Source organism: Ascoidea rubescens, assembly GCF_001661345.1.
Source record: "Ascoidea rubescens DSM 1968 unplaced genomic scaffold ASCRUscaffold_3, whole genome shotgun sequence".
Lineage (NCBI taxonomy): Eukaryota > Fungi > Ascomycota > Saccharomycetes > Ascoideales > Ascoideaceae > Ascoidea > Ascoidea rubescens.
This window is the reverse complement of record NW_017962915.1, coordinates 1,235,791-1,259,842: the sequence shown is the minus strand read 5'-3', so window position 1 is coordinate 1,259,842 and position 24,052 is coordinate 1,235,791. Positions and strand designations below refer to the sequence as shown.

The window sequence follows — 24,052 nt, the reverse complement described above, 5'->3', positions numbered from 1 at the left end:
ATTGGAACTTATTGAAGAAAATAATGTAAGAGAGTCAGGTCAGCTGACGTTTGACACGGATAAATGCATCCGTGCTGTATTTAGTATGAACAGGCATGGGGAAAAGAAATGCTACCGCGAAGAGCACGGATATAAGCTGGATAAGCGCGGAACAGCCCTTCAGAAGGAGGACACACGCGCGAGTCATTTGGTCTGCCACGTGGTTGAATGTGTGTCTCTGCGGATTTGTAACGGATCTGCGCGAGTTTACACGGATTTTCAACGGATTTTATCTCCGAGCTGTTGATCCGTCATGTGCGGAATTAACACAACAAAGGAGAGATGGTTTAGATAAAACTTTTATGGAGAGGAGGTATATAAAAGTGTTATTTTCTTCATTTTTCTGTGTTTTCTCCTTTAATTATTTTTAGAATTTTCATTTTTTTTATTTCTGATTTGAATCAATCAAATCAAATTATTTGAGTTAGATCAAGATAAATTATACTAGATTTGGGTCAAGCTAGACTTGATGTAATTTATTGGAAAACGAAAATCAGTATTATACTATATTATACTATATTATACTATACTATACTATACTATATTATATCATAATGAAACCACGATCGTATCGGGCTAAAGCCAGTAAAACAACCAAACCAAGGAACAGTTCCCGAAAACCACAGAATTATGTTGTCAAATTGAAGATATCGTCTAACTTGTTGAAAAAATTTAATAACACCATTGATAGTAAAAGTGACGAAGATAATGATATGGACAATGAAGATGAGAACATGAGTAATCTAGATAATTCCAATCTTAATAATGAGGAGAATGAGAATGAGGACCATAATGAACAATTATTATCACTTCCACTACCAAGAAAGAAAAGAACCCGATTAAATACGTATAATTCAAATTCAAATTCAAACTCGAATTCAAATTTTGGGACACCACTCCACTCTGATTCTAATATTTCAACATCTCCTGTGGCATCAAAAACCTATCAAAGCAACAGCAACACGAATAATAATAATAATAATAATAATAATAACAACAACAACAACAACAACAACAACAACAACACACATGATCTGTTCAATGATTCAAACGATGGTGAATCAAGTCTTGTTTCGAGTCCTGCATTAGCACCATCGGTAAAAGACGATGGAAACCTAACACCACTATCGATCTCTGGCAACAGCACTAATACACCAGTGAAGGGCAAGACCAGTCTTAATCTCAATCTCAATCTCAATCTCAATCTCAAGGGCAACAACAGTCTGTCTGTGTTTCGAAGAAGAGGCCGGGGAGGAGGCCAGCGAGCAGGACGAACCAACTTGAACTTGAATATCAATAGCTCTGGAAAACGATCGATGATGTCGTCTCCTGCGCCTGAGTCCATGTACAACAGCCACAACAACAACAGCAGTTTGAGTTTGAGCAACATGGCGAACAATTCCAGTGGTGTTTCAGGTGCCGGAGCTGGAGTTAGCGCTGCTGGGAACAGCAATCCGGTTGCCAATCCCAGTAGTTATTACAGTAATTATAATCTCAGCAATGTGTCTAAAAGTCTATTGAATTCCAACACGTTGATCGCCAATAATTTGATCAATTTCAAGTTGGATGTGAAGAACAAGATTCCTGTGCGAAAATGGGTGAAGAAAAAGAGGCAGATCAAGAGTTTTACAGGTTACAAGATAGAATGCATTGCCTGGTATGGCAATCCTGAGAAGCCTAAGAAGCCTGGAGAGACTGAAAGTTCTAGATCCAGGCCAAATGAGGAACATGAGGAACACAAAATAACAAGTGGGCCAAAGCAGGAAATACCCAAAATAGAAGAGCCCAAAGAGGTGGATGAGCCCAAAGAGGTGGAAGAGGATCGTGAACCTGGTAAAAGTACTGAGAATACCAAGGAAAGTGAAAGTAGCAAGATTCCAGTTATAACTCTCAAACAAGCAGAAGGTGAGTGATTATTGATTCTAGCAATGTGATTGGATAGAGTAATTGTAATTATTTATTTGTATTGATAATAGAGTATAAGAGAGATAAAAAAGAGATAAAAAAGAGTAAAAAAAGGAAACATTTATCATAAGAGGAGATATATAAGTATAAAAATAGAAATGAAGGACCAAACGCATTTACTATACCTGTTATTGTTATACTGAAACCAAAAGGGGGCGATTGAAAAGGAGTTGATAAATAATAACCGCCATTTTCTAGAAAAAGCAGAGTAATGGGGAAATTGAAATGGAGTTGATAAGAAAGAGGGAAAGGAGCGGAATAGTATTGAAGAATATATTCAGTAATAAGGGAACAGCATCAGGATCAATATAGAGATCAAAATCAATTTGATAATATAGAGTGATAGTTTAAAAGTGGAATGTATAATACAATGAATTAAAGCTTAAACAGGAAGGAAGTGAGGAAGTGGGCAAGACAATCTTTTGTAAATGAGTGATAATTTTTGATTCTTTTTTGATTCTTTTTTTCATTTTTATTATTAATATTAATATCAATATCAATATCAATATCAATATCATTTTATGGATATAAATATCATTCGAGCAATCTGACAAAACCCCAAGCACAAGCGGCAGCAAAACCACCCACAAGAACCATTTGGATACCCTCATAAGATTTATAGGCCAAGCTTGTGTCGTTACCAAGAGAAACCCAAGTTTTGACATAGCCAAAGAGGAATAAGGTGATCATCATGACAATACAGCTGATTATTAGACCGATGTTGACGGTTGAAACGAAAAAATAAGGGATAAGAGGTATGAAGCCCCCAAGAAAATAGCTTATACCGATAGTTAGAGCGGAGGTGAACTGTCTATTTTCAGCGGGTTCTTCTAGGTCTTTACCATAGCGAATAATAAAGTCGATCATTTTGTTTGGTTTTTGCTCTAGGTCGTGGATAAAGAGGGAGTGAATATTTTGGTTTGATATTCCGATATCCTTGAGTATGTCGACAACATTTGATTCAATTGATTCAGGGTTTTTGAAGAAGAGGGATTTTTCCTTTGAGACTTCGTTGTGATAGTATTGTGATTCTGATTTTGCAGCCAAATAACCACCGAGACCCATGGAAATAGCACCAGAGACTAGTTCAGCAAAACCGCCGGTTATAACTAGTTTTGAGTCACCAAGAGAGGACAAACCGGCGGTAAGAGCAAAGGGAACAGTTAAACCATCACTTAGACCGATGATTATATCGCTCATTACTCTTGGATCAAAGGTAGAGGATGATTGGCTATTAGAGTCATTGCTGGCGGTTGTGGTGCCCGAAGCGATGGAGAGGTTGGATTGTGGTAATAATAGTTGCTGTTCGTTGTTGTTATTAACAAGAGCCGAGATTTTGTTGTTGTTGTTGTTGTTATTGTTATTATTGTTGGTTAGAGTGTTTGTGGAAAGAGTTGGACTAGCGATTAAGGACTCTTCGTCGGCAATTGTTTGAGATCTGTCAAAGTAGTTATAGTCTTCACAGGAGGAGGTTGAGCCATAGTTGGAGGAATCATAGGTGTTGTAATTCAAGGATTTGTTATCAGGATTTGATTTGAGCTTTTGCTGACTTATAACAGAAGAGATGATATTTTTCACAGCGACCAAGGACATCTTTTTTTTTTAAATCGATTGTATAATTAATTATTCGGTAGATCAGAGTAAATTGATATAAATCCAAGGGAGAGATGAGTGATATGAAGTAAGTAGTGGTAGATATATAGTTGATGTATAATTAAGATTAATTAGAAAATGAAGCAGAAGTAAGGAAAGTTGGATATAAATAATAAAAGAAAAAGACAAAGGGTTGTAATTTTTGAGTTGAAAGTTGAATGACTTTGTGAGTTACAAAGAAAAGTGGACTAATAGCGTAAGTGTAAGACTTGGAGTAAGTACAAGTATGAGTGAAATAAAGAGAAAATAAAAGCAGAAGAGAAGAAGAAAAAGAAGAAAAAGAAGAAATCAAAAGACAGAAAAAGACAGAAAAAAAAGGGATAGTGAAGAATACTTATATATAAATATAAATAAATATATATATTTATGTAAGTATGAGAGAAAGGGAACAAACATGGGAATAAAAGTTTAATAATAATAATTAACTGCGAATGCAAATGCAAAATTTAAAAAAAAAATAAATCTGAAATTTAAAAATAATACAAAATTAATACAAAAATAATACAAAAATAATGCACATTACACATTACAAAATACAATTTACAATTTACAATTTACAATTTACAAAAAGTATTTCGAAGAATTCTAGCCTTTGCAATTTTTAGTAAAAGAGTGTGCTTGGTTGGGAATTAGTTTTAGTGTGTTGCTGTGAGGAGCGAACAAGAAACAAGCAGCAGCTGGAGCTATTCAGTGGAAGCTTCGATTGGATTGAAGCTGCTTTGCTTGTTAGCAGTTGCTAGAGGTGAATTGTCCATCAGCGATTGTTGGTTGTGATTGTTGATTGCGATTCTCCAGCTCTGGCGTCGCTTTTTTCTGTCAGCAAAACGGATGGAGAGTGAATTTTCAGTGTGAGACACTCCAGACACAAGCGTCGATGACATGCCCAGGGCTGCACAACCGCTCCCAATCCGGACAACGGCACTCTGTCAGCAGAGTCAGCGCAGCGCTGATTGGCCAGAGCGGCGCCGGTCTTTGCGCGCATAAGGCCTAAGAGGGCAATTGGCGGGCGTACTTAGTGCAGGAATCCACTAGGGCGCGCGCCGAGGGCGACAGAAACAGCGCACGCATCAGAAGCAGCACGGAACTGCTGTGTGCGATGGCACGCTCTTCTGGGGATGGTCCAGCAAAGATGGTCGTACTGTCGATGGCGCCAACAATACCTGTTTTCCAGCCGAATGGGACGCTGTGCCGCGTAACTCGATAAGATGGGTAACGGAATTTGATCCAGCGCTCCTCAAAAGCGATGGCTGCTGCTGTTTCCAGTGCTCCAGCATCCTCTCATTTAGCCGGTCGGCGAACAAAAAGCCCTCTCTGCGCTGCTGCGCTATCTCCTAATCGATCACTAATTTCTGCTATTTTCCACGTCCAGTTTCACGTCCAGGTTTCAGCGATGCTCGCACAACCATTGCAAGTAATTATCCACTGTTTAGTCTGAAAAATCTGTCAATTGATCAATCTCTTCATTTCGTTTTATTTCAATCCAATCCAATCCATCCCAAGTTTGGGATGGTATTCAATTTAAATGTGATGGAATTTCCACTTTCAAAATTTCAAAATTCAAAATTCAATTCCACTTCATCTAGCTTGATGTGTCTCTATTTACGTATTCATTTCTAGATCTGTTTCACTGTTTTCAAAGAGGAGACGCTCACTTAGCAGTTGAGCAACTCGATTCCGAAATCATGACAAATGATCGCAAACAATCATAAGTGATAGTTGAATGGTGGATGATAAATGACAAACGGCAAATGGTAGTGAATTATGTTATCTCTTTTCGAAACTAAACCACTACACACTTTTTTCTTATTTAACTTTTTCTTCCTTAGCCAAAGTTTATTATTTTCCCTTTTTTTTCCTTTTTTTCCTTTCCTTTCTTTTGGTTATTTTTACTCTGATTTCTATTCACTTTAAAGTTTAATGCGAATTACTAATGCATTGTCTCTGATTGGCCACCTACTGTCACTCATTTCTAATCTGGTTGATGGAGATAAAATAAAATCATCTCACTTGCTTCGCTCATTAACCGCTGCTTACATAACCGAATCAACGGAGTTAAAAACAAAATCAAAAAATAACCACAAACGTATAAAATAGGGTAACAAAAGCATGACAATGGTCTTAAGTCTCAATCGGGAAAACGCTCTTCAATCCATCCCGCCTTCCTAAACCGTACTGTTTGTGTGTTTACAACTATTTTTCTTTTATTCATTTACAATGCAATCCCTTTCTACTCAGTGTAACAAACTCAGTTTACAATTCACATTACTAATTTGTGTGCTTATCAATTAACTTATCCACCCACAAAACACAGCCAATTTATTCTATTAAAATGTCATAAATTATACGATAGCACAATTAATCAGTTCACTTCTTTTTAATCAAGCTTTCCCCTAATGATACCAATCCCACTACTACTATTCAACTTTTTTTTTTTACTATACCTATACACACTCATCAATTAAATACATTAACCCTATTGTATAATCATTGTATAATCATGGTATAATCATGGTATAATCATGGTATAATCATGGTATAATCATTGTATATTCCACTACATTATACTCCAATACACTCCAATACACTCTATTGTATCCCATTAGAACATGTCAAATTGCTCTGTTTATACACAATTACACTTCTAAATTACTACAACTTATTATCCCATTTACTCATGCTATTAAACCCTTTACAATTCGTCTTTTACCGTAGTTTCAACATAAAACCTAATCGTTTACCTTATTTCTCTTTTCGTTCACCTAATCTCTCTTTTATTTATTTTACCCAAACTCGTGAAAAATAAAAATACAAAAAAATAACTCATTTTCCTACTTTTCTTGTATATTCATTTAATCCACTCTTCTTACACTTTTTATTTCCTACAAATTTTCTTGAAATTTCTCTAACGTTGACTCAAATTCTCTCATTTTTCTCATGTTTTCTTCAACATTTTCATCTTCAATTCCATCTTCAATTCCATCGTTAATTCCCTCTTTTTCCTCTCCCTCCTCTTCTTCCTCTTTTCCACCTCTCCTTCTGTCAATTTGGGTTGTTTCCTGTGGGCTGGATGCCCACTGCCTCCTTTAATTCCTACTTATTCACCTAAAATTACTGCTTCCAAGACCCACTAATACGGATGGGGCATGTTGACGCAAACCACACAGCGTTAAATGCATACACACACATCTAGGTACACAGATTCACAAATATACGCATATATATACATGCACTGCCATTTGGTCAAGAAATCGCTCTCTTTTTTTTCTTAATTATCTCGAATTTATTTCTAATTATTTCTTATTGATTTGATTTGAATTTGATCCAACTTGTTTCTCGTCTTTTGTTGGTTTCAATTAATGCCTTTTTATCCAACAATTTCTTTTAACATTTAATCACAATACCTTCTATTTCCATTTCATTCTGAATCGTATATCTATCTATTTAATCTCGTTAATCTCATCTATCTCATTTCCTATAAATATCCATGCTTATACTCATACACACACACACACACATATATATATATATATATATAGTTTGATCTTTATTCAAAAATAAAAAAATTATCATCCACCTATATTTATATAATATTTATATAATATTTATTAAATATTTATTAAATAATTACTACATCACTTGAAAATGAATAACCTACCCAATACAACCTCCTTCTCAAAACTATTGCAGAAAAACCTTTCAAACAATCTTCCTGCTGTTTCTCCAAATTCAATCCCAAATAACTCTGATTCCTATTTTACTATAACCCAATCACAAAGAACCCCACAACAGTTCCCAAATATTCCCGCCATCACCACCACCACCACCACCAATAATAATAATAACAATATTAATCTCAAAATCCCTGATCTCTCTCACAACATTTCCTACATTCTACCAAATAACTTCAAATCTAAATCTAACTTGAACATCAAAACTAACCCATCCTCCTTCAGATACTCCTTCTCCCAAGTCAAACTCAACCAATTAGCCGCCGATGTTTACCAACCTCTAAGCACACACAATGTTCAAGAACTAAGAGATGGTTTCTTTGATTCAATCTATTCAAGCAGAAAAAAATCTTATAAGCGCTTATTAAACGTAATCCACGATCTCGATCCAATCAATTGCTCAACAAACTCCAATCCTCCTACCAACTCTATCAAGCCTAACAAATGGCTCGACTTCAACCTCCATTTCAATTACAAAAAATACCATCTATTCACTAAAATATTCAAAGTCTTTATTGCCTATTTCATTTCAATGACCATTTGCTTGATTCACCCCTCAGGAAACTGGCTAGGGCCTCAGAGAACTTTCCTACCCCTAGCAATGATAATCCACCACCCTTATCATTCCTTTGGAACTCAATTGGAAATATCCTTCCTCTCGCTCCTTGGTGCCTCCATCGGTCTATCCATCTCATGTTTATCTCTATTTATTGCAAATACCAACAACACCGTCGCACTGCATTCAGGTGGAATTCTATTCATGTTCTCCTTTCTATCAATTTACTCACTAAGCTTTCTAAGATCAAAATTCATCAGGTTTTATTACCTCTCAATCACCTCAGGCATCACAATCCTCTTTATTTTATCCGACAACGTTTTTTCATCAAAAATTACAATAAACTATTCAAATATTTGCTGGAATTTTTCAATCCCCTATCTTTTGGGAATTCTAATATCCTTACTCATCAACATACTTGTTTTTCCTGATCTATTTCACGATAGTCTACTACTATCAATTCTCTCATCTTTGCAATCAATTAAAAACATCTTAATTCTTTCAATTAACTCAAAATTGCAATCTAAAATCAATCAATTCAATAACTCTAATACCCATATTAATTCTACTAATCCAACGAATATAAACCAATCTCATAACTCATCATTCTACCATCTTAATGATACACTACAACTAAAATCAAATACAGATTTGAATACAATCTCCAACACTCCCGCCAAAATTGATAATTCCACACTAAACACAGACACCAATTATATCACTATAATCATAAACCACTTGAACTGGTCAATTGTACAATTGTCCGAAAATTTTAGAGCCTTTTCAAACGAGATCATCAAATTATCCGTCTTTGATCAAAACAGTCTAATCTCGATTAGAAATGGTATTAATTATATCATTGCTCCATTAAGAGCCATGCCCTACAATTCTATTTTATTTCAAGGTAAAATCCAAGATTTTTCAAACTCAGATTTACTAAATAAACAACACGACGAATTTCAAAACATTTATGCTGCATCAAGTTTACAAACTTCAAACATAAATTCTCCAATCTTTTCTGGTTCGGCGACTCCCAAACTCACAAATTATAAACCACAATTAGTTTTAAATTCAAATTCAAATTCAAATTCAAATTTTAATCTTAATTTTAATTCAAATAACTTTAACCTATTAAGTTCTGAAATATTTTATATAACTGTTGTACAAAACTACTTTAAAAAACCTGCCATCCGTTTAGTAATAAGTATGATCAAAATAGTTGAATTCATTCAAATCCTTTTAATTAAATTCGGTAAATTAGACATCAATTCCCAACAATTATTAAATAAATTCACTCTAGATTCAAACACAAACAAATACTTACAAGTCCCTGATAAAGATAAAGACCAACTAATAGAAACTTTTAATAAATTGATTAAAAACTTGAAAAAAGATATTACTAAAGTGGATTATGCGTACAGATCATTTACAAAAACAGACTACTTTTGCAGAGATTTATTACAAAATCCAAAAATTAGTAGTAGCTTTTTATTTTTACGTTATCAAAGACAGGCTGCAAAAGCAATTTTATTACTCTGTTCAACATTACTAAAAGCAATTGAACTAACTAAAAAATTGACATTTGGTTGGAATTTCTTATTAATCAATTACCCAATAAAAAGAGCTCTAAATAGATTATCAAAGCAATGCTATAAAGACCAAGGTATCGAGTCAATTTTTAATTATTATCAAACCAAAAATGATGTTGATGATGCATTTGAAAGAATTTACAATCTAAACACTTCAAAATTTTCAAAACATTCTAAAAATCAAAATAATAAAAACCTTAATGATCAAAAGAAATTCAATACTAGACTTGAAAAAATTGAAAATACAGATGAAATTTTTTATAAAAACAACGTTAGAGCTATGGATCATAAAGATTTTAATTTTCATGATACTTCAAATTATTCTTCAAAATTTCAATATAAATTGGCTATTTTTTTCAATTATTTTGTGAATAAAGAAGCCAAATACGCATTTAAGATTTCTTTTGTCTTGGCATTTTTATGTTTGCCTGGATGGATTTATCCGGAATCTTGGTATCAAAATTACAATTGCTGGTGGTGTCCAGTTCTTGTATATATTTTTTACAATCCTATAATCCCTACCAATTTAAATAAGATTTGTTCAAGAGTAATAATCTGTGTATTTGGAATATTTTTATCATGGGTGTCCTGTGTTATTCATTCCAATTATTTGGAATATAAATCACCATACATCATATTATTAATCGGTAGTTTATTTGTAATTCCAATGCTTTTCAGATTTTTGCTTTTCGATCATTCAAGATCAGGTTTCATTGGAATGATTACATTTTCTATTGTTTCATTAGAAATTTACATCAACTCTGAAAATTCAATTGGATCTATTTGGAAAACAAGCTGGATAATAGGAAGTTGCATCATTATTTCGGTCATCACATCAATAGCTATGAATTGGATTTTATGGCCATTTATCGCGAGAAATGAAGTTCGAAAATCATTTGCGCCATTATTATTATTTTTGTCTCAATGCTATCAATCGATTGCTGACAGGTATCTTTATCGAGATTACTATGACGATCCAACTGAGCTTACCTTTGAATTGGCTAATATCCGGGAAATCAGAATGTTACAATTACTATATTCAATCAAAGATTTGATCAAAATGTTTAAAGTTCAAAATAATCATTTTTTAATTGATCTTTACAATGGAGAGATTGATGGTAAAGATAATAAAAATCTTGAAGTGGAGGTGTATATCAAGTTAATAAATTCATGCAATTTTATATTGGAAAAAATTATTGAAGCAAGAATGGCAGGAATCTTTTTTCACGTTAAAATTAGTTCTGAGGATTCAGAGGCTAATAAGAAGTTATTAAGTCTTAGAAGAGATTCAGTTGCGTCAGTTATTTTTATATTACATATAATTCTGAGTTGTTTCAAGACTAATGATGAGATTCCAATTTATTTACCAAGTTCAATTAGTTTAAGAAAAAGACTATTTGACGCTATATTTAATGAATTATCGGAAAATTTCTCATCAGACGATCTTAATAAAAATGAGATGAGTGATAATAATGAAAAAACTGACTCAACAGATTCGACTAATGAAAACAGTGAAACAGATAAAAATTTCCAAAATGAAAAATTGGAAGAGTATGAACATGTTCATTGGAGTGAAATTCATGGGATGGCATTTTCTAAAGCGTTTACAGATATCACTGAGGAATTGAGCAATATTATTCAATATTCCAAAATTCTTCTAGGTGAAGAAGAGTTGGGAATTTAATCATTTGACTGCATTTTTTTTTTTTTTATTTTTTTTTCAGTGCTATTCAGAGTTTTTCTGGTGTTTAGTTTTTATCAATAAAGCATTATATTATATTATATTATATTTTAGTATCTTTAGATTTTTATAGATTATAGATTATAGATTAGATTTTGAATAGACAAAACAAATCGCAGAAATTTGCCAAATAAACTCCATCAGACCAACAATAAAACCAGAGAGAAGATAACAATAAAACCCCAAAACCACTTCAAAGCAACTAAAAGCTAGAATCTGAACCAACACTGTTCTGGTTCAAAGAGAATTGAAGAAAGAGCTCTCATCAAGCTATTTGGACTTGATGGCAGTTAAATTGGTGGTGATTGCATGATAGATCAACGTCAAAACAACAGTTGCCACGCCAAAGAAGATAGTAATAGTGTTGAGTTCGTTGTCAGATATCATTGTGCTACTTCAGTGTTCCAATTGTGTTCTTGATTTAATTATTTATTCTCTTTAATCTCTTTTATTTAATCTCTAATCTTTTTTGATTCAAAAAGACAGCTCAGAAGGATCCGAGGGTAAGACACGTGTTTATCAGACACCGAGGAAAAAATTACAGGTGAGAAATCATAGAGAAGAAAGAGAAGAAAGAGAAGTCTAATGTACTGATTATCTGTGTTATAAGAGATAACAGGTTGAGAGAAAGTTTTTAAAGGCAGAATGAAGTTGAGCCCGGATTATATGAGGTATCTTTCCTCTGACGATTTCAGAACATTGACGGCAGTCGAGTTGGGTTCACGAAACCATGAGATTGTTCCTACAAATTTGATCTACCAGATCAGTAAAGTCAGCTCATCGCTTTGCAATAGATGCATCTCCAATTTGGCGAAATTGAAGTTGATAGGGAAAGTGAGAAACGCCAAATACGATGGTTACAGGTTGACGTTCAGTGGATACGATTTTCTTGCATTGAAATCCATGGTTAATCGTGAGAATATTTACTCATTAGGAACGATTATTGGAGTTGGAAAGGAATCTGATATCTATTCAATTAGCGATAAAACAGGTCAGCAAAAGATTTTAAAAGTTGTCAGGTTGGGGAGAACTAGTTTTAGAACCGTTAAAAAAAACAGAGACTATTTGAAAAATAGAAAGACAACAAATTGGATGTATTTATCAAGATTAGCTGCTGAAAAAGAATATGAATTTCTCAAAATTTTATATGATTCCAAGTTTAATGTCCCAATACCATATGACTATTCCAGACATTGTATATTAATGGAGTGGGTAAATGGATTTCAAATGAAACAATTGAAAGAACATTTCAATTATAAAAAATTATATTCAGATCTAATGAAATTTATTGTTAAATTGGCCAATTACGGGTTAATCCATTGCGATTTTAATGAATTCAATATAATGATTCGAAATGAAGAAGATTTGGGAAAATTCAATGAAGATTTCGTTGTTATTGATTTCCCACAGTCGATTTCAATCGATCATGTTAATCATGAATATTATTTTAATAGAGATGTTGAGTGTATAAAACGATTTTTCAAAAGAAAATTCAATTATGAACCATATTTAAATGATAAATATAATGAAGAAGAAGAAGAAAATGATGATGATGATGATGATAATGATAATAACGATGATAATAATAAGAATAAGAAGAAGAAGCAAAAAAATAATTGTGTTTTTTTGGATACTGATGGATACGGAGATGGGTTTAAATATTCATATCCTGTATTTAAAAGAGATGTCAAAAGAATAGGTAACTTGGATGTTCAGGTAATGGCGTCAGGTTATAAAAGAGAAAAGAAAAAATTCGACAAGAATAACAAAAACAATAAAAATTATAAATACAATAGAAAGAAATCAACTTATAGCAAAAATAACTATAGCACTGAAAAAGAATTGGAAGAAGCAGTTAATCAAATGAGAAATCATGAAATTGAAAATTACAATGAAGAAAGCGATATAAATGATGAAGATGGTTATGAACTGGAAGGTGAATTCGAAGATGCAGAAATCGATTATTACGAAAATTATGATGAAGACGAATTAGACAGTGAAGATGAACTTGATAGAATCAACAAAGAAAACAAGCAGTTGGAAGAAGAAAATGAAGAAATCATAAAAAAATTGATTGAAGGGGTTGAAGATCTTAAAATGGATAAATTTGGAAATTATATTTTGAATAAAAAAGATAATTAAAAAAAAAAAGAAAAGATCATTAAATTTAAACTCAGTTATAATTATAATTATGAACATAAATATTTTAAATATAAAAAGGTAATTGGAAATGAGAATATTAAAACTAAAAAGACAGTGATTAGAAAGGCAACCTAATCGAATTGCATATGAATGAACCCTCTATTTCATATATAAACATATAACAAATTTCATTATAGCAATTTATTTTTTTTTTTCAATTTTTATGTTCATTGTTGCATTGGTAAAGATTAATATCAATTACATTACAAATTATGCTTCGGCTTCTTGAGCTGCAGCACGTTTGGCTCTTTTTTCTAGCAAACTAGCAATTCTTTTTTTAGACACTTGTTGTTGATTTTCGTAAAATCCAATGGCAGTATAACCAATTCCGACCCAGAGAGCAGAAGAAAGTGCGTAACCAACTATGCCCTTAGCCTGATTTCTTTGTAGTAAACCCAACTGGTAGAATCTAACACCAGCACCAAAAGCACCCCAGCCGGCAAGAGCAGTAAGAGAAGGCATTTTGCAAATATAGGTTGAATAGATACGAGTAGCACGACGATATATGCCAAATGATCGATGGGGATAGAGACAAGAAAATAAAAGTGAATATATTAGTTTTCATTTTCGCCTGATTGGAGGAGCTCTAAGTCACATGATCAATGCATGCAAATGTGTCTATACGTGAAAACTTGTATAAGCATGCATTAATCCACATCTGTGGGCTTAATGCAATTATTCGTGCAGTTACGTATAATATGTACGTATTGCGTATTGTGCATGTGCTTTGAGAACCACAAATACGGATCTTTCTGCACATGACTTACTCAGGAAAAAAAATATTTTTCAGTGCTGTTTATTTTTCTCTTTCTATTTGTAATTCACTTCTAGTACCTGATCTTCTTATTGAATAGTCTTTATTATTCTGCTTTCTACCATATAATCCATCTATCTGCCTAGTTTTGAGCTCAGCATATCAGTGCCGACATGTATTTGTTTCCATCGCCTATTGAAAGATTAAAGATAATCAGACACAATCAGCAATTAAGGAAGGCCAATTATTATCGTTCCACAGGTAGACAATTGCCTATAGTTTTCAGTGACGATAGCCTATCAAAAGTTGATAATTCTAATAACACCATCCAGGGGGGTTCTGTTGATAAGTACATAAACACTTATCCCTCCTTGAAAATAAGAAAGTTGAATCCAGTCGAAATAATAGCTGATGCTAAAGAAAATCAACTAATTCGCCAAAAACTTGATAATCGTGTGAATTCAAATAAAAAGCGAAAGTTCGGTGTATTCACTGACGATTTCAACTATGATGATTTTGATTTAATATCATATAACTCTGAGTCCATGAAAAAGAAATCAAGTTTACTTTCTCCTTACAAGTCAACTATATCCTCAACCTCCAATACCCCTAAAGAAAAAAAAATTATATTACAATTATCTCCATCAAAGAGACATCAAAAGATCAATTTGAGTTTTGTTCCAACAACCTCAAAGCTAAAATTAATATCCAATATAAGCTCAACTAATGGCTCTTTACACTGTTTGGACAATTTAAAAAGAAAAAAAATCAAATCAATTAATATTGATGATATAGATGATCATTCTACTTTCAATGATGGTGAAACTGAAAATGAAAATTCAATCGATAAAACTATCGAAGACAACTCATTGATAGAGGCATCGATAAATAATAATGAAACACAAGGAAAAAATACTAAAAATTTACTAAAGACTTCTTCTACACCTAAAATATTTCCAACTTCAGCATTTAATTTTGCTGGTTCATCATTCAAAGAAGACTCAAAAACAGAAGCAAAAGGGAAATTTGACGAAAAATCAGGAGATGAACAAAAGCAGCAAACAAATAATAAATCGGAAGATAAACCAAATGATAGCTCAAGTGAAAAATCTGATGATAAACCTAAAAACATTTTTTCAACTTTTACAAAATCTACCGATAATACTAAACCTTTCCTTTCATTTAAAAAACCCGATTCTGACTCCTCTAAACCAATAACGTCATTCTCATTTACTACCAATGATAATAAAAAGGAAAATGATGATAAAAAAGAATCTTCAAATACCAATGCTTTTTCATTTAATATATCCAAACCTACTGATTCAAACTCTCAAACATCCCCAAAAATCAAACCAACTTCTGCTTTTAGTTTTGCAGCTCCTAAAAATCCCACTGATTCAAATAGTTCTTCAAAAAATAATGAACCATCAACTCTACTGTTCTCTTTTAATCCTCCTGAAAACAAGAATAAAAGAAAAGCTGATGATTCTGAACAGGAAGCCGTCAAACCTAGTTTTTCTTTTAATATTCCCAACACAAACAATACTACAACAAACAATAACTTTTTTAGTTTTAATAAAAAACAAGATTCTGACTCAACTAATTCAACAAAAACAACAACTTCTGTATTTAATTTTGCTCTATCAAGTGACAATAAACCTCAAACCACATTTTCATTTAGCCAACCAGATATTTCTAATAATAAAACAAATGAAAAATTAAAAAGTGATGAAGAAAATAATAAAAATAATACTGCAAAACCATCATTTTCATTTGCCCCCACGGATTCTAAGGCTAATTCAAATAAACCCACATTTTCCTTTTCAAAACCAAGCAGTTTTAATACTAATACTAATACCAATACCAACACCAATACCACAGCCACTGCTACCACCACTAATACAGCAGATAAGCTGCAGTTTACATTTTCTTCTAGTGCAGAGAAAATGGATATTTCTTCTGAAAATATAAAACCAGCATTCAGTTTCAATCTTAAGGGCGCAGGTTTTGACTCTGCCAAAAAAAATGAAGCGACACCAAATTCGACAGCAGCACCAAAATTTAATTTTAATTTTCCAAATCCTAGCAATTCAGTAAATTCAATAAATTCAATAAATAATAAACCAAATATTGGGTTTTCATTTAATACAAAGCCTGAAGAAGCAAACACTGAGACAGCTAAAACAAATTTTTCATTTGACTTTGGTGCACCAAAAGCTGCAAATAATACAATTAGTAACAATTCTAATGGAAGCACTGGCACACCATTTTCATTTGAACCATCAACTAAAAGTAGCTTGACAAATTTAAATAATCCTATGAGTAGTACGAGCACACCAAGTAATCTATCGGGAAGTGGATTCAACTTTGGCAGTAACACGCAAAATTCCAATGTTGGTAATTCAATGCAAACTAGTTTTTCATTTAATACTAATACTAATACTAATACTAATACTAATACTAATACTAATACTAATACTAATACTAATAATCAAATGAGTGGTTTTTTGGGAAATAAGGGATTTTCATTTGGGAATAATCAAAGACTGGTTTCAACACCAATTTCATTTAATATGAGTAATACTAAAAGTGCCACTAGCAACAATGCTACTACTACTACTACTAATAATAATAATAATATGATGATGAATGGTGATAGTGGAAAATTTCAGGTTTTTCATAAGCCATCACTTAGTAATAAGCCATCGTTTGATTTCGGTGTTTCAAGTACAGTTGATCCAGCCTCTATATTTGGAGGAGGAAGTTCAGACAATAATAATATTAATACTAATACTACTACTAATAATAATATGGATATGGATATGAATATGAATAATAGTGGAAACAATGGTATGGCTCCAAAACCAGTAGTGTTTCCATCAACGCGAAGGTTTGCCATGCCACGTAGTAGAAGACGACAACAGCGTTGAGGATAATTGGTATGAAGTATTTTTTTTGATTTCTTTAATACTTGATTGATAATTTTTTTTCTTGAATTGAATTGAATTGATTTATTTTTTAATTTAATTTTACTTTAATTTTAATTTAATTTTAATTTAATTTTTTGCATTTTTTGCATTTTGGCATATTTTTTTTTTGTTTTCTTTGTTTTATTTTTGTTAATTTTATTTTATTTGTTTTCTTTTCTGTTGATTTTATTTGTTTAATTTTATAATTTTTTATTTGTTTTATAATTTAATTTACATGATCTATATAAGAGAGAAAAAAAACGTGGGTAGGGGTGAAGACGAGTGTGTGTGAAAAGTGGAGATGAACATAAATTGATTGGAATTATATATATATATATATATACGTCTATCAATAGTATATCACAGTGATAACAACTGAAAATTTATTTCCAATAAATGAAGAAATTGTAAAAAAAATGGTGGTGAGCACATAACGATAAGAAAATAGAACAAATAACCAAAAAACCATAGGATTTAGTAAGATAATATGAAAGAAAAAAAACAAATATCAATCGAGCAAAAATATAAAGGGGGTAGTTAATTCCAACGACCAGGACCTTGGTTAGAGTAACCACTATAGCCTGGAGGACCTGGAGGACCACCATAACCTCCGTAGCCACCAGGACCACCATAACCACCTGGAGGACCTTGGGGAGGACCACCATAACCACCACCATATTGGTCTTGATGGTGGTGTTGTTGTTGTTGGTCTTGCTTCTTTTGGTTTTTGTTTTGAGAGTATTCTTCCCATTTGTCTTCGATCTTGTTGGCAAAGAAACTTCCAGCGATGGCACCACCTATTTTACCTAGAGTGCTGTGGCTGCCTGATATCTTACCTCCACCATAGGCACCAGCGGCACCACCGACAACAGTGGCAAGAAAGCCCCTTTCGCCTTCCTCGCCCTCAGCTGGGGGTTGGTTTTGGTTTTGGTTTTGGTTGTAGTTTTGGTTGTTGTTCTCTCTGTTGTTCTCTCTGTTGGAGCTGGAGTCTGGGGGACCCCCAGAGCCGTAGAAACTGCTAGCAGACATGATCTGGACTGATGTAATTGTGATGGTGGGAGCAATGCTGGAGAAAGAGCTGGAAATATAAAAAGAAACCAAGCGCAAACCACAAGTGTGGAGCAGAAGCAGCTGACGTATGCTGGCCAATCAGCGTCCAGTTCAGAAGGCTCAGCTCAGGCCCACAGAGGGCTCAGCGCTTAATGAGAGCAAGTGAAGGGAAACAAGAGAGCAATTGCTGGTGAGGGCATGGAATAGAGCTCACGATGGGATGGCGATGGGCTATATAAAGAGCACCAGATCCTCCCGAGATGGAGACACTCAGAACCAATCCAACTAGAACCTATACAACTAGCACATATACAACTACCACCATGTCGAGCAGAGATTTTTACGGAACAGATAACAAAGACACCCACCGTCAGTCAAACCAACACAAGTCCGACCAGTATGGCCAGACCGATCTGACCAACGCCAACCAGCACAACCAGGTTCAACCAGGTCAGGAGGGTGAAGAAGGTGAAAGAGGCCTTCTAGCTACTGTTGGTGGTGCCGCTGCTGGTGGTTTTGCCGGTGGCCAATTGAGTGGAGGAAGCACCTTGGGCAAGATTGGAGGTGCCATTGCTGGCAGTTTCTTTGCCAACAAGGCTGAAGACAAGCTAGAGGATCGCCAGGAACAGAAGAAGTACAAGGAGCAGCAACAGAAGTTCAACCAGGGCTACGGCAACCAAGGCAGCCATGGACGTTCTAACCAAGGAGGAACTGGTGGTCCTGGTGGCTACGGCAATCAAGGAAACCAAGGCGGCTACCCCGGCTCTGGCAAGCACCAGGGTCCAGGCAAACATCAAGGTGGTCCTGGAGGTCCTGGAGGCTACAATCAAGGAGGCTACGGCCCAGGCAGCAACAGATTCTAGATGATTGAGGTGGTTGAAGCTGCTTTGAGGCTCTGAAGGTTGTTTGAAGTTTTTGGTTTACGACCCCGATTTAAGTCTCACGCTGTGTTTTTTTTTCTGGGCACAATCGGAAAAAAAACAAAGAAAAACATCATCTTTTGGACCATTCTCAAACCTTATTCAGAACCTTAAATACCTAAATCATTTTTACTTTTCCTTTATTTTATTTTATTTTATACTATTTTATACTTGATCATTTATCAACACAATAAACACCTTTCCTCAGTATCCCAAACCACGCTTTTCGCTGTACACAATATCTACTCAATACAATCACCCTTCTCTGGCTGTATTCCATTGCCAATCTCACTTAATTACATTCTTAAACAGTTTCGTTTCGTTTTGTTTCGTTTTTTTTTTTCATTTAAAACACCTCCATATTTCTCACTTGAAATATTAGTACCTAGCCTAGATCAGGTCATCAAATTTTTAACTATAAATCACATAAAACAAACGGGAAGTCAATTATTTGTTTGACTTTGCTTCGTTCTCTTTCTTTATCTATTATTATATCGTATTAGTTTATCTAATTTTATATTTTTTATACTCTTTTTTTATATTCTATAATTACACTTGAATATCCTCCCACATTCGCGTTTAAACATTTCCATTCAATGATAAACTATATAAAGAACAATCCAATTGATTTGGACAATATAACCCTCCTAAAATCTATTAAATCTCTATTGAATACTAACAATAGCAATAATATAAGTAATATAAGTAATAAAAGTAATAAAAGTAATAAAAGTGGTATACGTGATATAAGTAATATAAGTGATATAAGTAATATAAGTAATATAATTAATATAAGTAATATAAGTAATATAAACAATATCGATAATATGAATAAACCAAATAATAAAACCAATAATAAAACCAACAATAAAACCAACAATAAATCAACAAACAAACTCACTCACAAATCTAATAAAACTAACAATAAATCAAATATTCAAAGAAGATTGTCCCTACACAAAATAAAATCCCCCATTCATCTCGATAAAAGCTCAAAATACATCAAAACAATCTTCAATTCTGACAATAATAATCAGCTTGTTAAAACTAACATCCCAATCCCTCCTTACTTGATCCAAACTAAATCACAACTAATCGACATCTTCGATAAAATTAAACAAAAAGAAGACGAAAGAATCCACGACGCCATCATAAATGGTCTAAACTCCCCTTGGTCCCTACACAATGCTGCAAAGGCTTTTGATTCAAAAAGAAATAGATATGCCAATACTCTACCCTTTGATAAAAACAGAGTGAAATTACCTGTCATAAACAACTACAACGACTACATCAACGCTTCTCACATAAACTTAAGCTTCTCCAATAACACAAATTCCGCAATCATATCAAACTACAATAAACACTATATAGCCACTCAAGGTCCCCTAAAAAACACTGTTTCTCATTTTTGGCAAATGTGTTATAACGAATCAAATCCCTTTACTCACGATCCAATAATAATAGTAATGCTAACCCCACTAATAGAAAGGAAAAAACAAAAATCTTTTAAATATTGGCCTGATTTAAATAACCCTCAAATCTTTTTAAATAACTTTAACACGATCAACTATAACCACTTGAATAACGATTCAGATAACCAATCTGATAATCAACTCGAAAGCTTGCAATCTGATAGCCAATTTGAAAACTTGGAGGGCTTTAAATACTCTCTAAATTTAACTTTACTCAAACTACGCTACATCAACAACGATTTCTATCATTCAAAAATACTAATCGAACCAATTTTCAATACAAAAAACAACACAAACCAAAAACTTTATAAAAAAAAAATCGTCCATCATTTTTATTACGATAAATGGCAGGATTTTAATAAACCAGATAATTACAACTCAATTATTAATCTATCAAAATATGCTCACCACTATTTAAACGATTTAAACGATTTAAATCTTTCAAATACAAACCACAACCCAATGATAGTTCACTGTGCTGCCGGTGTTGGTAGAACTGGGTCATTCATCACTCTTGATTACTTATTAAATTTTTGCAATGATTTTATAATATTTAACCAAGCCAAAAACAATGAAAAATTATTAGAACACTACCTAAGCAATCATCAATACAATAATGAAAATAACAATGAAAATAATAATCAATACAACAATGAAAATAATGACAATAATCAAACCAATATCGACGTAATCAAAGAAATCATATGCAAACTAAGAAAACAAAGAATGCTTATGGTTCAAAGCAAAAACCAGTTTCTATTCATCTACGAAAGTGCAAGAACCATTTGGAATTCAAAATACAACTTGTTTTTGAATGAACTAGATACAAGCAGCAACGACGAGTTAAGTTCAATTGATGCCAACAAAAGAGACCAAATAAACAACATAGACACTCTACTCAGTGATTAATAATATTCCCCCATATACAATATATACAATATATAGCTATACAATAATTAACAGTTAATAAACACAATCCTGGATAGATATTACAGTTCATGCACGCATGCATGAACATGCTCAACATGCATATAGAGGGTAACTTTTGCTTTTTCAAATATTTCGGGTCGTTTTCTTTTCAACTTTTTGTAACTAGAAATTGATAATTCGTTATTTGGCACCATCTCATCGACTTGTTGACAATGGAGGAAATACACTTGATTATTCTTTTGCTATTGATTATCGTGGTCTCCTACGCTTACTCAAAGTATCTTGAAACTCAAATTGACATTGCTGAAATTGCCTTGAATAACCAGTCAAACATTTCTCAAACCAGATATCCCAATCAAACTGCAATCCATAGGTCAAACATAATCCCTTTTAATTATCCTCTAGTCACTGGTTTATCCATTAAATACAACTCCTATCAGGTTAGAAATGGCAATATCAGAGATGTTTGGTGCCTATTTATAGGAAAGCAACAAAAATCAGCGGATAGTAATCCACAAAATTTGAAATTTTTTGATAATAAATGCAATGTAATCAAAAGCTTTTCATTTCAAGAACTAAATGGGATTTTTAAATTTATTTTTAAAAGATTTAATGAATTTGTTAAATTTGACTCAATAGAATCTCTAGCTGAAAAATATAACCAATATAAAACTCAATTATTAGAGCAAGAACAAAAACAGAAAAACAATCAAGCTGGCAATAAAGAGGAAAATCAAAATCATAATCATAATCAAAATCAAACTCAACATGCAGATAAAATAAAAACAACTTTTACTGAGGATTATACTTTATTAAGAGTTGGATCAACACTACCAGTTTATTCATATCGGAATTTTTTAATTTCAATGGCATGCTTGTTAAATAACCTAACCATTCATTTTTTCCACAATAAAAACAATTTATCTAAATACCGTTATTTGAACATTCACATCATATTTATAAAAGAAAATGAATTAAGCCTTGCTTTAAGATTTAATTCAACTAAATTAATTGTTGTTACAGATTATTCTAAAAACGATTTATCTGAAAAATATTCAAGCCAAAATATTTATAAAATTAATATTTTAACTTGGAATGAATTTTTTAAAGCCGATAATAATGACTCAAAAGAACACAAAACAAATACCCAAGTTGACAATGTTGATTATAAACAATTTAGTGATCCAACCTATGATTATATTTACAATAATTATTATGATAAATTTATTCCAATAATGGAAACGGTTAATTTCAACACTTATTCATACTCTTTAACTACTTTGGTCTCAAATATTTCTTCACAGTTGAATTCAATTCCCATTGAAAATTCTTGGAATACTGATGATAATTTAATAATATTCAATGAGGAATCCAACGTAAATAATTATTATATTAAATTATTTTCTGCACTTTTAACTGGTATTCCATCAATTAAAATTGTCGAGCCATTAAACAAGAGCAAAAAAAAAATAACCTTGTCACTAACATTAACATTGGATGGGTTTAATAGTGATAATAATGACTTATCTGAAAGAGAAAAGTTTTCAATTGGTGAAAAGATTTATGACTTAATTGGAAAGACACAACCAACAATCATGGTAATTTCAACCAATTATTTGTATTATTTGTATAATAATATATTTATGAATAAAATTAATATTAATGATAATTCAAGTTTTGATAACAATAATAAGATTGTTTCAATTTTTAAAAAAAAAATTTTATTTAAAAGAAGTTATAAACTATTTTGTCAAAGAATTTTTACAAATTATTCAGAGCTATCGAATTTTAAAAACTTAAGATTGATTTATAATGTTTCAACAACCAATACTAAAAATTGCAATTTAATTTCAAGTGATAAATCATTGAATTTGAATATCATTTTAGGTTCAAGAATAATTAATGAGAGAAGTTTACAAGGAGTAATGGGAACAGTTTTTCAAACAAATTTATTTGATTATAGACTAATGAGCAAAAATAATAAGGTTAAAATTAACGATATAAATTATAGAAGAAGAGGAATACCATCGCAGAATATAGAGACTAAATTAGTAGATTATAAATTGTTAAATGACCAGTTTTTAGCAGAAGATAATTCAGGAGAGTTATGTATAAGGGGATTTGGTATCGGTAGACCAATGGATAAAGAGGTATTAGAAAATGCAATAAAAGAGGGAGAAAGAGTTGGAGGAGATGGATGGATGTCAACTGGATTAATCGGCAGTTGGAATAAAGATGGGTGTTTTTATGAAAAATTGTATTAAATTACTGTAATAAATTATTGTAATGGATTAATCGAAATCCATTGATAAATCTCTTTTTAATTGTTTGACATAGTAAGCTTTTTTAAATTTTAACATAATAAAGATTAAAACAATAAGAGTCAATGATAGTATAAATAAATAAGTAATTGAATAAGTTGAGCTATTCAACAGATCGTTGATTGATTTTTGATAAGCTTCGATGATATCTGGTGATAGATTT

General features: G+C 32.5%; 11 protein-coding genes across 11 annotated transcripts; 7 read left to right on the top strand and 4 right to left on the bottom strand.

Annotated features, from left to right (window-relative positions):
• Window positions 1–593: 593 nt before the first annotated feature.
• Window positions 594–1,952, top strand: ASCRUDRAFT_80108 (uncharacterized protein; the record flags this gene model as incomplete). Its single annotated transcript, XM_020194458.1, has 1 exon — window positions 594–1,952. The coding sequence occupies one exon, from the start codon at window positions 594–596 to the stop codon at window positions 1,950–1,952; it is 1,359 nt and encodes a 452-aa protein (XP_020048957.1).
• A 586-nt stretch (window positions 1,953–2,538) lies between these two features.
• Window positions 2,539–4,051, bottom strand: CCC1 (Ccc1p; the record flags this gene model as incomplete). The annotated part of the gene is made up of 2 exons (XM_020191171.1): window positions 3,419–4,051; window positions 2,539–3,250 (listed from the first exon to the last, which is right to left on the bottom strand). The coding sequence occupies exons 1-2, from the start codon at window positions 3,595–3,597 to the stop codon at window positions 2,539–2,541; spliced, it is 891 nt and encodes a 296-aa protein (XP_020048956.1). The 5' UTR covers window positions 3,598–4,051.
• Window positions 4,052–4,364: 313 nt separating this feature from the next.
• On the bottom strand, window positions 4,365–4,770 carry ASCRUDRAFT_136910 (uncharacterized protein). Its single transcript, XM_020189115.1, has one exon. It carries the CDS (start codon window positions 4,637–4,639, stop codon window positions 4,412–4,414), a length of 228 nt encoding a protein of 75 aa, XP_020048955.1. The 5' UTR covers window positions 4,640–4,770; the 3' UTR covers window positions 4,365–4,411.
• A 2,191-nt stretch (window positions 4,771–6,961) lies between these two features.
• Window positions 6,962–11,249, top strand: BRE4 (Bre4p). The gene has a single exon (XM_020192893.1). It carries the CDS (start codon window positions 7,300–7,302, stop codon window positions 11,212–11,214), a length of 3,915 nt encoding a protein of 1,304 aa, XP_020048954.1. The 5' UTR covers window positions 6,962–7,299; the 3' UTR covers window positions 11,215–11,249.
• Window positions 11,250–11,916: 667 nt separating this feature from the next.
• RIO2 (protein kinase RIO2) lies at window positions 11,917–13,413 on the top strand (the record flags this gene model as incomplete). The annotated part of the gene is made up of 2 exons (XM_020190327.1): window positions 11,917–12,995; window positions 13,068–13,413. The coding sequence occupies 2 exons, from the start codon at window positions 11,917–11,919 to the stop codon at window positions 13,411–13,413; spliced, it is 1,425 nt and encodes a 474-aa protein (XP_020048953.1).
• Window positions 13,186–13,955, bottom strand: ASCRUDRAFT_74983 (uncharacterized protein). Its single transcript, XM_020192892.1, has one exon. The coding sequence runs from the start codon at window positions 13,933–13,935 to the stop codon at window positions 13,684–13,686; it is 252 nt and encodes an 83-aa protein (XP_020048952.1). The 5' UTR covers window positions 13,936–13,955; the 3' UTR covers window positions 13,186–13,683.
• Window positions 13,956–14,400: 445 nt separating this feature from the next.
• Window positions 14,401–17,157, top strand: ASCRUDRAFT_69426 (FG-nucleoporin NUP1; the record flags this gene model as incomplete). The annotated part of the gene is made up of 1 exon (XM_020191671.1): window positions 14,401–17,157. The coding sequence occupies one exon, from the start codon at window positions 14,401–14,403 to the stop codon at window positions 17,155–17,157; it is 2,757 nt and encodes a 918-aa protein (XP_020048951.1).
• A 576-nt stretch (window positions 17,158–17,733) lies between these two features.
• On the bottom strand, window positions 17,734–18,225 carry ASCRUDRAFT_69425 (uncharacterized protein; the record flags this gene model as incomplete). The annotated part of the gene is made up of 1 exon (XM_020191670.1): window positions 17,734–18,225. One exon carries the CDS (start codon window positions 18,223–18,225, stop codon window positions 17,734–17,736), a length of 492 nt encoding a protein of 163 aa, XP_020048950.1.
• Window positions 18,226–18,327: 102 nt separating this feature from the next.
• On the top strand, window positions 18,328–19,259 carry ASCRUDRAFT_74980 (uncharacterized protein). The gene has a single exon (XM_020192891.1). It carries the CDS (start codon window positions 18,570–18,572, stop codon window positions 19,107–19,109), a length of 540 nt encoding a protein of 179 aa, XP_020048949.1. The 5' UTR covers window positions 18,328–18,569; the 3' UTR covers window positions 19,110–19,259.
• A 734-nt stretch (window positions 19,260–19,993) lies between these two features.
• ASCRUDRAFT_80102 (protein tyrosine phosphatase family protein) lies at window positions 19,994–21,547 on the top strand (the record flags this gene model as incomplete). Its single annotated transcript, XM_020194457.1, has 1 exon — window positions 19,994–21,547. One exon carries the CDS (start codon window positions 19,994–19,996, stop codon window positions 21,545–21,547), a length of 1,554 nt encoding a protein of 517 aa, XP_020048948.1.
• Window positions 21,548–23,261: 1,714 nt separating this feature from the next.
• Window positions 23,262–24,037, top strand: DDE1 (Dde1p). The gene has a single exon (XM_020192890.1). It carries the CDS (start codon window positions 23,494–23,496, stop codon window positions 23,830–23,832), a length of 339 nt encoding a protein of 112 aa, XP_020048947.1. The 5' UTR covers window positions 23,262–23,493; the 3' UTR covers window positions 23,833–24,037.
• The last annotated feature ends 15 nt before the right edge of the window (window positions 24,038–24,052 follow it).